The sequence below is a fragment of the Camelina sativa genome, chromosome 14, assembly GCF_030686135.1.
Source record: "Camelina sativa cultivar CO46 ecotype springtype chromosome 14, ASM3068613v1".
Classification (NCBI taxonomy): domain Eukaryota; kingdom Viridiplantae; phylum Streptophyta; class Magnoliopsida; order Brassicales; family Brassicaceae; genus Camelina; species Camelina sativa.
Window position 1 is genome coordinate 33,636,622 of NC_141893.1, and position 10,981 is coordinate 33,647,602.

Below are 10,981 nucleotides of genomic sequence, written 5' to 3' on the forward strand. Positions count from 1 at the left end.
ATGCTTATCAATGCAATTTTACAAACTGGTAACCCTAAGCCTCTTGAAAATTTAAGGAGAGGTAAACGTAAAATGGGACTATCAATTGTTATGAGACAAACTATAAAATCTCAAATGTACATGCATGTAGCAAATATTTTTTTTTTTTTAATACTTAAACATTTAGCAAATTCAACACTAATTAACCTTGACGAGGACCTTCGTGTACAAAGAAACTAGCAGCGACTATCAAATAACAAAGAATGAGCATCAATCCTTTGAAGTAGTTCGATGTTCCTTCCTGCATTACAACACACACAGCTTCATGCAAAATAAACTCAAGAATAGTTTAGTCATTAGCTTCATGAAGATAAAATCAACGTTGGTTTCATAATTAGCTCCAAGATTAACTCACATGGAGAAAGAAAGCTACAACAATAACAGTTATGAACAGAGTAGCCGTTTCATATAGCTGGAAATTTAGGTCCATTTGGACACCCATCATCCATCCGATCACCACACAGAAAGGTACCTAAATCCATGTCAAACTATCACACCAAGTCTTTCAAAGAATATGTTCTGTACTATACCCAAGTTTACATATCATATACATACCAAGAACATAGAAATCTGAATGGAGGATCCAATAGCCACTCCTAAAGACAGATCCTGTAGTGGAGAAATACAAAATTTAGACCAAATTAAAATAACCAGAGACGTCAAAATGCAAGATATACTTGTCTGCGTACCAGCTTGTCTTTCATAGCAAACATAACAGCACCTGCATGCTCGGCCGCATTCCCAACTATAGGAAGCAAGATGACACTGATAAAAGAGACTGGTATCTTCCATGAGACCGAAGCACCCTGTTACATATCGAAAAAAAAAAAAAAACACAAAACCATAAGAAAAAAAAGTCATAAAAGTTGCATTGCAATGTTGTACTGATCATTTGGAATTGAAGAAACAGAACAACTTAATAATGTAAGATTTTCATAAGAATGAAATACAGAAGAAACGTACAGGTCGTTAGTTACCTCTATGGCATCAACAAGATAGCCAGAAAGAATAGAGACCCAAGCCGTAAAGATTGAAAGCCAGATGATGGCTTCCCACTTGGAGATCTCAGGATCTTCATCATCTTCTGACATTTCTGTGTTATGGTTTCTTTCCTATAATTTACAGCAGAGATAAGTTAAAAGTACAAGATACAGGTGGCAACTCCCATTGTTTTTATAAAGAAGAAACTTGACAGAGCCCGTAACACTGGCAAGCATCATCTGTGGTTCTACTAGCTAATGAAAACTCCAAATTTAAAAAAATTAAACGAGGAAACTGGTTGTAACTAGTAAGAAACAATTTGATATTTGTAGTTAACTTAAAATACAAGGAACCTCGGTATAAACACTTGGCTGGCTCTTTAACTGGAAAAAGAGATAAGCTGCATAGGCAACGAGCATTATGCAACTGATAAATCTTGAGAGAGCAAGCACTGATGACCCAGCATGAACCTCACTCTGCGTGTAATGAAGAACTGTGGGGAAAAGTAGCCCCATGACTGCCATCAAAAGCATGCCCGAACTCACAACTGCATTTCCCTGTATTGCAGAAGAAATAAGCTCAGAAATAACAAGAACAAGATTGACCAAAAAAAAAGAAAAAAAAACAATGATACGCCTAGCTACTTTGTCGAAGACTTGATCTTTCCGGGAAAACACAAGGCCGCCGAAGAAAAAGGCACAGCCAAGTACAAGTAACATGTTAGAAAGAATTGAGCCTAGCAGCGTCAACTGTACCACGCGTACCATCCCGTTTTTAAGAGCGATAATCGATATGATCAGCTCTATCACGTTTCCAAATGTAGCATTCAGGAGGCCTCCAACTGTGTAAATTGTCTAGCACGTCAAAAAATAATATCAGGAGAAAATTAAAAGAGTGTAACGGAAGATACCAATCATACCGGTTGAACCTGTGTAGCAAGCCAATTGCCTGATACAAAACTAAACGGTCAGTGTTTGATAATATGGTAAGTAAAGAGTTACACATGCAGGCACCAACTTACTCTGTGGCATAGCCCAGACGTTCAGCCAATGGTGTGATGCCTACTAAGCTTAGTAAGAAGAACCATCCCTGAGCCACAGCAAGAATCATTTCTTGACACTTAACAAGAAGAAACAAAATGTTACGAATAGTACCTGAAACTACTACTACTACTACTCACCTTACTATCTGTCAAGTAATGGACTAGTATTGCCAAAGGACCGAAAGGCAACAAAAGATTGAGTTTATTCGATAAAATCACGATCTTGAAGCTCTGTACCACATTGTTCCTAGGTACTTTAGCTCTGCGTTCTCGATGCAATCCTTGCTCCATCAAAGAAGCTGCATTTGTTTGTCGGGAATCCGTTTCTTGTTCCAGAAGGCTTTTAAGCTCAACTTCATTACCCAACCCCATCTGTTTACAGTAATAATCTTTTTTCTTAAGCTGACAATGAGGAGCCAAATAACTAAGACATGACGTGATCATGAACTAACTTACTTCTACTTGCGCCTGCATAAGAGATGACACCTTACAACAGCCCATAGACTTGAACAAGTTGCTGAACATCAGATATAGTTCCCTACAAGAGATTTGTGATCTCATTGATCTGTTCTTTAGTATGATAAATAATGGCGAGATCTCAGAAAGTCAAGTCCTTGTTCACTCATAAGAGTGCATATACAATGTGACACTGACACATGATTACAAGCACGATAAGCAACCACTCGCTCGTTGCACGAGGAAGGAGTACTAAATTATTTAAAGGTATCCATTTCTTATATTTCTTTGTTCCTTAAAGATGCTACACCGAAGCACGCTTCCATATCTTGAAGCTCAAACTTGTTTTGCAGCTTATTTTATTATTTTTAATCCACATTTTTCAGTAAATCCATCTGGAACTCATCTTAGCTACTAATCGAACCATCCAAGAACCACGATACAATATTTGCAGAAGAATTTCTGCAATCTTACGCCAAATTGCTCACAAAATTGTTTGAGTAAGACTTAACTGTAGGTAGTGTCATCTTGTTTAAACCTTTTATGAATATCAAATTCAACATAAAATCGTCCATAACCTGTTCTAAGAAAAGAAGAGACCTTCCAATCTTCCCATCATAGTAGTTATCAAGGTGATTTTACAGATTAGTAAACCTAAGCCCCTAAGGGGAAGTACACAAATGTAAAGGAAGGTAAAAACCGTAAAATGGGGCTACTTTTCAAATGTTATGCAACAAACTCTAGAACCTCAAATGTACATGTAAGATGGTGTGTTCCTGAGATCATCAGGGTTTACTTTTATGACACAAACTGCTTCACATATTAGATTGTGTTCTTTCTGGTTGGTTTATATATCATCTGTCAAGAGATAAGAACACAAAAACACGTTTCAGCAGAGATATGATGACACAAAAGGTTTTCTTGATGGATATTATAGTGAAGAAGAGAAATAGCAAATTCAACACTAACCTTGATGAGGATCTTCGTGTACGAAGAAACTAGCAGCGACTATCAGATAGCAAAGTATAAGCATCAACCCTTTGAAGTAATTCGATGTCCCTTCCTGCATTAAAACAAACACACAAACCTTTAACAACTTTATGCTGATAAACTCAAGATTGGTTTGATAATTAGCTTCAAGATTAACCGACCTGGAGAAAGAATGCTACAACAATAACAGTAATAAACAGTGTAGCCGTCTCAAATAGCTGGAAATTTAGGTCCATTTGTGCACCCATCATCCATCCGATCACCACACAGAAAGGAACCTATATCCAATCGACAAAATCAAAACTATCAGAGAATGCTCGGTACTAGACCCAAGTTCGCAGTTCATATACATACCGCAAACATAGAAATCTGAATGGAGGATCCAATAGCCACTCCCAAAGACAGGTCCTGTAGAGGAGAATAAACAGTTAAGAACATAATGCAGAGAATCATAGAAATCAAAATGCAAGAGACTTGTATGCGTACCAGCTTGTCTTTCATGGCAAACATAATAGCTCCTGCATGCTCGGCCGCATTCCCAACAATAGGAAGCAAGATGACACTGATAAAAGAGATTGGTATCTTCCATGACACCGAAGCACCCTGTTACATATTGAAAAACAATAATTCAAAACCATAAGCCAAACTCATAATCTAGTATTGCAGTGTTGTCCTCATCGTCTGGAAATGAGTAACATGCCAATTGCCAAGTTCATGCTGTAAGATCTTCAAATAAGGAAATACAAAAAAAAAAAGGAAACAGGTCGCTATTTACCTCTATGGCATCAACAAGATAGCCGGAAAGAAGAGAGACCCAAGCCGTCAAGATTGAAAGCCAGATGATAGCTTCCCACTTGGAGATCTCAGGATCTTCGTCATCGTCTGAAGATTCTTCGTCCTGGCTTGTTTCCTATATAATTTACAGTGTTTACCAAACAACAGATTTAAGTCCAAGTAAAAGAAAGAGGTGTAAGCCACTAAGTTTAATGGCCATTGGTCTATAAAAAGAGATTGAAGAGACCCCGTTAAATTGGCAAGAATCATCTATGGTCATGACTCATGATCAAATGATGAAACTGGTTTAACTTGTAAGAACAATATTTGTATTTGTAGTTATCTTAATCTATCGTCTCCTGGCTTATAAGAAAAAGTCATCAAAGGTCAAAGACAACAAACCTCCGTAAGAGCAGTATAAGAACTCGGCTGGCTCTTCAACTGGAAAAAGAGGTAAGCAGCATAGGCAACGAGCATTACGCAACTGCTGAATCTTGAGAGAGCAAGCTCTGATGACCCAGCATGAACCTCACTGTGCGTGTAATGAAGAACTGTGGGGAAGAGTAACCCCATGACAGCCATCAAAAGCAATCCTGAATTCACAACGGCGTTTCCCTGGTGTTACAGAATAGATAAGCTCAGAAACATGGTAACACATTTTAGAACAAATACATTGAAGAAAAGAAGAGAACAAGTGAATGGTATGCCTACTTTATCAAAGACTTGCTCTTTCTGGGAATATACAAGCCCACCACAAAAAAAGGCGCAGCCAAGTACAAGCAACATGTTAGAAAGGATCGAGCCGAGCAGTGTCAGCTGTACAACGCGTATCATTCCAGTTTTAAGAGCGAAAATCGATATGATCAGCTCTGTCACGTTTCCAAATGTAGCGTTTAGCAGGCCTCCAACTGTTACATTTGTATACCACGTCAAAAAAATATCAGGAGAAATTGACGAGAACCCGAAATAGAATGGCTATCAGAAGAATCATACCAGTTGAACCCGTGTAACAAGCCAATTGCCTGTCACAAAATAAATGGTTACTTATATACATAAGCCTCGCCGATTGAATGATAACTAAAGAGTAACAAGTGCGAGCAACAGCTTACTCTGTGGCATATCCGAGACGTTCAGCTAATGGTGTGATGCCTACTAAGCTCAGTAAGAAGATCCATCCCTGAGCCACAGGAATCATGTCTTAAGGCATAATCAGAAGAAATGAAACTGCTATGATTAGTGGTACACGAAAAGTACAAATGCTCACCTTATTATCGGTCAAGTAATGAAGTAGTATAGCTAGAGGACCAAAAGGCAACAAAAGATTGAGCTTATTCGACAAAATAACAATCTTGAAGCTCTGGAGCACACTGTTGTTAGGTGTTTTAGGTGCACGTTCGCGAAAACTTGAAGAGAGTGATCCTTGTTCCATCAAAGAAGAAGCTTTTCTTTGTGGGGAATCAGTTTCACGTCTGAAAAGGCTTTTGTGCTCAACATCATTAACCAAACCCATCTGTTCAAAGTAGTAATCTTTCCATTAAGCTGACAATGAGGGAGCCATATAACATGAGTGAAGACGTGATAGATGGTGAAGTATAAAACTTACTTCAACCTGCGCCTGAATAAGAGCTGGCACCTTACAACAACCCATATAGAGACTCGTGCTAACAAAACATGAAAACAAGGATACACACTACTAGAACAACGTGGCCTTCTTCTAGAACCTGGAGATGGAGAAACATCTAAAAAGGTGAATCACAATGTAAAATTTGAAAGCCAAGGAGATCAATATATCAAAGATGATTGCTTTTACACATAGAATAAATCTAAAGAGGACCGAAAGCCTTAACATTTTCAATGAAATCAGTAAAATGTTGAAGATGTCAACTAAAGAAGATCGAAGGGACGATTAAAGAAGAGATCAGAAAGGGGTTTTACCTAGAAGTCAACCAAGGGTCAGAGGAGAAAGACTTGAACAAGTTGCAGAAATCAAATCAAAGGCATACTAATAACTCAACTAACTCCTAAAAAAAAAAAAAAGAAACTTTTGAGTTCTTCTTCTTCTTCTTCTTCTTCTTCTTCTTCTTTCGATCTACTGGAGATGGATGATATAATATGGATTCTCTAGGTTACAATTAATGATGGATCGTGGGGGGTAATGATTAGATTTGTGATCTGAGTGATAAAAAAAAAAGAATCTCTCAGAGATTGAGATGAGATGTCAGTAAAGAATGGTAATTCAGGAACTTTCCTTCTTTTTCTTCCTCAATTTTTCATCAGTTTGGAAAAAGACCAGTCCATCTCTCTCTCTCTCTCTATTTCTTTCGCTTTCTTTTTTATTCTTTTTCAAAAACTCTTTCCTTTATAAATACTACTAATTTTTTTCCCTTTCTAAAACAAAAAAAAAACTCAATATATAACTAAATGATTATTGAAAAATTGGACACTTCATCTAATTTCCGATATTTTTCTTTTCTTTTTGAGTGAATGTTTGTGAAGTTGTGTAAAATTACTGAATCAAGAAAAATAAAATAGGTGGATCCCCTAAAAACATGACGTGTTACCATAGTCAAGAATAAAATAAATTATTTCTCGACCTCATCACGTTATCCCCAATATTTTAATATTTTTGATTCGATTACAACAACATGGACTATATAAATATTTTTACAAGGAAGATAGTAGACCAGACGAGATTAGATTAGATTATGGATTATAATCTTTGATTACGTATCAAAAGGAACATTCATTAGATGCAAATCCCCCAATTAGGCAAATTACAACAACCCCTACGTACGTAATACGGACCAATCTGTGTTTAACTTTGTATCAGTCTGTGTGAATCATCACACCGTGTGTTTCGATTTTAAACCCATACTGAGGTGATTAACACAAATCAAATACAATCATACATGATTCAGATAGATAACCAATAATAATGAGAGAGAGAGAGAGAGCACGCACGCTACAATCTTGGGAAGGTCGTCCGGAAGTCACAGTTGGATGACCACGTCCCAAAGATACATTTCTTTCTCCGGAACTCCCAACGTAAACGTGACCAACCCCGATCCCGGTTCATACCTGTACTCCACATCGTCTGAATCCACCGTAACATTCCTTGGTCGTCGAACAGACGAGTAAACACCAACTAAACCACTGCCTCGAAGTTTCATCCTAACGACAAAGTTACTACTCCCATCATCATCATCATCGTATCTTAAACTCACTATGGCTCCTCCAGAGTTAAACATCTTCATAAGTCCCACCGGAGCAAACTTACTTCCATCGGTAAATTCCTTCACCGGAACCACTGTGAAGACATCGTATTCACGTGACTTCAATGTGACTGCTAGTGATGTATCCTTGGGGAGATACACTAACTCTCCTTGTAACGCAAATACACATTTTTTAATATATATATATAAAAAGAATTTTTGAAGTGAAATCAGAGTATTTCAGTTTTTGTGTACTACCTCTGAGATGGGAATAGACGATTGAATCGCCTGTCCACTCAAAGGCTGCTACTTTATGGATGTAATGGACATCATTGGTTCGGACATAACCAGAAATTGTCCCAGGTTCCTGGTCATGGATCAAGTATCTTTTCTCGTTCTTACACCATCCAGCGCCTTGGCAGTTAAAGACTCCCACAACACCGGTGAATTCGTTCAAGTTCCATATTTTCATAAGACTTGCAAAAGTTTATCAACAACAGTTTTAGTTAAAGATTAAAGCTTTTCTTTTCTTCCAGGGCAAGGGAAAGCTAGATAGATACCTTTTATTGTCTCTGACTGGATCACTGAAGAAGCAATCACGGGTTGGTCTTCCGGGAAGCTTTGCTCTGAGTATCGAACCATCTCCAAGTACTAGCTTTCTCAAAAGGTTGAAGTCATGTTGTCCTGGTTTGTCACTGTTTCACATGTTTTAATGTCTAGAGTTAATTACTTGCAGCTCATTTTACCTTATAATTCTTACAAATGCTACTAAACCTTATGATTACCTTACGTAAATGGCACATCCTCCAACCGCACGAGCTGCTGCATGATATTCAGCCATCGGATGCAGACTCTGCAGTGAGAAACAAATAGATTCATTCACAAGTTCAAAAAAGTTTTTGTTAACGTTAAAATGTAGAATCATTTCAACGTACATGAAACATGTCCCAATCCGGCTGCATAAACTCCCCAAGGAAAAGTGTGTTATACGCAACAGAAGCAATGTGGATCGTGTGTGAAGCCGGATCTCTAGGCCAAAAATCGTCTGATGCCCTTATAACAGCCGTCTTTTTTGAGCTATATGTACCATTATAAGAAGAAAAAATAAGGGATTGTAATGATTATGGATTAGATATTTAAATCAGTGTGAGAAGAACAATGTTGCAAGGCTCACCTATAGAGACCATCTGTGTTATGACTCATGCAAGAGATAATACCATTGTCAGGGAAGTTTCTTGAAATGGAAGCTTCCAAAGCCTGGTGATACTTCTTTGCAAGTTTGACCCGACCGCCATGCCCAGCTCCAAGAGTTTCCAGAATGTTTTGGACGTCTACTTTGACACCATCGATCCCAACGGATGCAAGATACGAGTGAAGGTCGTTATAGAAGCTAAAGACTTTCTCAGGATTCACCAAACCGAGTCCATTCTTAGTTATGCTTTCTAGACATCCACAGTTCTCGTTGGACATAACTCCTGGTGAAGAAACTGGATACGCAACCTTGGATTCGTAGTGTTCCATACCAGAAACGCCTGGTTTGACTCCTCCCCAGTATCCCGTTATTGCATGCCAAACATAAACATACTTGAGTGAGTTGTTACTCTTAATGTCTGTGATAACATGTCCAAGACTCAATGCAGGGTCATCCACCCGGTGGCCCTCTTTGCCATCTTTCTGAAACTTGTGGTTCTCCTTGATGTGAGTTAACCTGTTTGCAAAACTGATGAAAACACAAAAAGATAGAAACAGAGTGGCTATTAGCTAAAAGAAAGTATGAGATCATGACAAAACTATAATATAGGTTGTTTTCAATGAGAGCTTGGTTAATTACTTACTTGGCAGAATTATCAGCGTTAAATTCTACACTAGTCTCATCCATGCCAACAGATTGCCATCCATCATCAATTATGACAAATTTTGGTGTAACCCCACCAGATTTGAGGCTACAGACAATAATAATTGCAGGTTTGGTTAGGTTAATTCACAATATACATGTTAAATAAAGCCACCTGAAAAAGCATGAAGTGTGGTTTTGAGTCAAGAGTCAGAGACAGAGCAGTCATGAGTACCTCTCAAGACCTTCCTTGACGTCTTTGGCTGTGACATTGGTATAGAATGCATCCCAAGTGCACCAGCCAAACCAGTTCAACATATCTGGCATCTGAACACCACAAAACAGGGGAAATTTCAGAATTTTATTTTTGTTAAATAACCAAAGATCACATAAAAAGTCTAAGTATGTTTCTTACTTTCTTTCTCTCCCGGTGTGAAAATGTCTGAAGATGTTGTTCAACAGCCCTAGCAAAAAAATCATATAACCACAAAAATTCTAAACACTAATTTTTTGGATATAAAAGAAATCAAACAATTTTGAGTTAAGAAACGTTACATACTTGACAGATTTGGTAATGACATCAAAAGGGTCGGAACCAGCAGCCACAAAAACCAAATGATTCCCCTCAAATTGGTCAACAGTTGGATCACCTTTTGACCATACAAACCATATAAATCTCAGAGATAATTATACAAAAAAAAAATTCCAACTTAAAATCTGTGTGAACTACTAAAAGAACTAAGTGAATTATATTTACCGCTTTCAAGACAAATCTCAAGCTCATTAGCCTCGTTCCCTTGCAAAACAGCCCTGAAGTCTCCTTCGAGTATAGGCAAGAATACAACGTACAAGGAAGCTGACTGATCTCCTCCTCCTCCTCCTAAATCAGATCCTTGGTTTGCTTCTACGATTAGAAATTGAGTCTCGCAAGGAATCTCTTTCCCATTAGTCCCCATTCTTTGTGTCATCCACCATAATTTAAACCGGAAGACACACATAAACCTCAAGTCTCTGCCCAAGAAAAAAAAAAAAAAAAAAAAAAAAAACAAAAATTTATACCCTAAGCGTCGATGTTAAAATGTTGACATTATTAAGAAAGAAGTGTAGGAAAGGGATTGAAACAGTACTCGAGTTTGCCTAGGGAGAAGACACGGTGGCTTCCGGTTTGATCTGACGTAACGCCGATGAACGCGCCGTCGGTTAAGGCGTTTCCTGAAGCTGGAGTGACTAAAACATTCTCCGGCACTCCGTGAAGAACACGGTGACCTAGCACCACCAAATCGGAGTCGGTGACGCTGATTCCGGCACCAACGGTCATTGTTACTTCCTTTGTAAAAGTAAAATATAATGAAACCTCGAGACTCACGCTACTCTCGACTCGAGAGTGAGTTATTAAGTTGGACAAGAGAAGGGTACTTATTTATAGAACGTTATCGATGACGTTTTGATTCATATATCTAGCGGACACGAAAATGCAAAATAAAAATACTATAATAAGAAAGACGTTCATATGGTACATACATTTATTTTGAATAATAGAATTTGGAAATTTCGGTAATTTCTACATCTTGTAATCAATATTTTTTTTATTAGAGAATAACGTTAGTCAATTTGTATGGTATAAATCCGAAACATTTTAGCTTACGCGGACGT

The 10,981-nt window shown here is 37.9% G+C and overlaps 3 protein-coding genes across 6 annotated transcripts; all 3 read right to left on the reverse strand.

The window, feature by feature from the left end:
- Positions 1–31: 31 nt before the first annotated feature.
- Positions 32–2,732, reverse strand: LOC104743010 (putative vacuolar cation/proton exchanger 6). Of its 3 annotated transcripts, none has more exons than XM_087483680.1 (11): positions 2,519–2,732; positions 2,201–2,434; positions 2,042–2,109; positions 1,940–1,968; positions 1,785–1,861; positions 1,374–1,577; positions 1,017–1,151; positions 729–845; positions 595–648; positions 395–511; positions 32–280 (listed from the first exon to the last, which is right to left on the reverse strand). In XM_087483680.1, the coding sequence occupies exons 1-11, from the start codon at positions 2,621–2,623 to the stop codon at positions 182–184; spliced, it is 1,239 nt and encodes a 412-aa protein (XP_087339806.1). In that variant the 5' UTR covers positions 2,624–2,732; the 3' UTR covers positions 32–181. The 3 variants fall into 3 exon arrangements, with proteins under 3 accessions (XP_087339806.1, XP_019091356.1, XP_087339805.1); XM_019235811.2 differs by having other exon boundaries at positions 1,665–1,861; positions 2,519–2,673; XM_087483679.1 differs by having other exon boundaries at positions 1,374–1,861; positions 2,519–2,673.
- Positions 2,733–3,046: 314 nt separating this feature from the next.
- Positions 3,047–6,731, reverse strand: LOC104743012 (vacuolar cation/proton exchanger 5). Of its 2 annotated transcripts, XM_087483683.1 has the most exons (13): positions 6,218–6,731; positions 5,886–6,003; positions 5,547–5,792; positions 5,392–5,459; positions 5,276–5,304; positions 4,994–5,190; positions 4,685–4,897; positions 4,284–4,418; positions 3,995–4,111; positions 3,863–3,916; positions 3,670–3,786; positions 3,488–3,581; positions 3,047–3,376 (listed from the first exon to the last, which is right to left on the reverse strand). In XM_087483683.1, the coding sequence occupies exons 2-13, from the start codon at positions 5,928–5,930 to the stop codon at positions 3,366–3,368; spliced, it is 1,326 nt and encodes a 441-aa protein (XP_087339809.1). In that variant the 5' UTR covers positions 5,931–6,003; positions 6,218–6,731; the 3' UTR covers positions 3,047–3,365. The 2 variants fall into 2 exon arrangements, with proteins under 2 accessions (XP_087339809.1, XP_087339810.1); XM_087483684.1 differs by lacking the exon at positions 3,047–3,376 and having other exon boundaries at positions 3,483–3,581; positions 6,218–6,617.
- Positions 6,732–7,005: 274 nt separating this feature from the next.
- LOC104743014 (putative galactinol--sucrose galactosyltransferase 1) lies at positions 7,006–10,981 on the reverse strand. The gene is made up of 12 exons (XM_010464131.3): positions 10,456–10,981; positions 10,086–10,339; positions 9,888–9,978; positions 9,744–9,792; positions 9,564–9,655; positions 9,330–9,437; positions 8,669–9,214; positions 8,430–8,571; positions 8,280–8,347; positions 8,055–8,189; positions 7,753–7,970; positions 7,006–7,664 (listed from the first exon to the last, which is right to left on the reverse strand). The coding sequence occupies exons 1-12, from the start codon at positions 10,644–10,646 to the stop codon at positions 7,273–7,275; spliced, it is 2,286 nt and encodes a 761-aa protein (XP_010462433.1). The 5' UTR covers positions 10,647–10,981; the 3' UTR covers positions 7,006–7,272.

Excerpts from the sequence above, each read along its gene's own strand:
- LOC104743012 (XM_087483683.1), bottom strand. The coding sequence starts at position 5,930 with ATGGGTTGTTGTAAGGTGCCAGCTCTTATTCAGGCGCAGGTTGAA. Across the intron at positions 4,898-4,993 it reads AAGAGCAAGTCTTTGATAAA|GGAAACGCCGTTGTGAATTC; the intron begins GTAGGCATACCA and ends CTGTAACACCAG. Across the intron at positions 4,112-4,283 it reads ATCTTGTTGATGCCATAGAG|GGTGCTTCGGTGTCATGGAA; the intron begins GTAAATAGCGAC and ends AATATGTAACAG.
- LOC104743010 (XM_087483679.1), bottom strand. The coding sequence starts at position 2,623 with ATGAGATCACAAATCTCTTGTAGGGAACTATATCTGATGTTCAGCAAC. Across the intron at positions 2,435-2,518 it reads TTATGCAGGCGCAAGTAGAA|ATGGGGTTGGGTAATGAAGT; the intron begins GTAAGTTAGTTC and ends TACTGTAAACAG. Across the intron at positions 2,110-2,200 it reads ATTACTTGACAGATAGTAAG|GGATGGTTCTTCTTACTAAG; the intron begins GTGAGTAGTAGT and ends GCTGTGGCTCAG.
- LOC104743014 (XM_010464131.3), bottom strand. The coding sequence starts at position 10,646 with ATGACCGTTGGTGCCGGAATCAGCGTCACCGACTCCGATTTGGTGGTG. Across the intron at positions 9,979-10,085 it reads TGAGATTTGTCTTGAAAGCG|GTGATCCAACTGTTGACCAA; the intron begins GTAAATATAATT and ends TATGGTCAAAAG. Across the intron at positions 9,215-9,329 it reads AACGCTGATAATTCTGCCAA|TTTTGCAAACAGGTTAACTC; the intron begins GTAAGTAATTAA and ends TGTTTTCATCAG.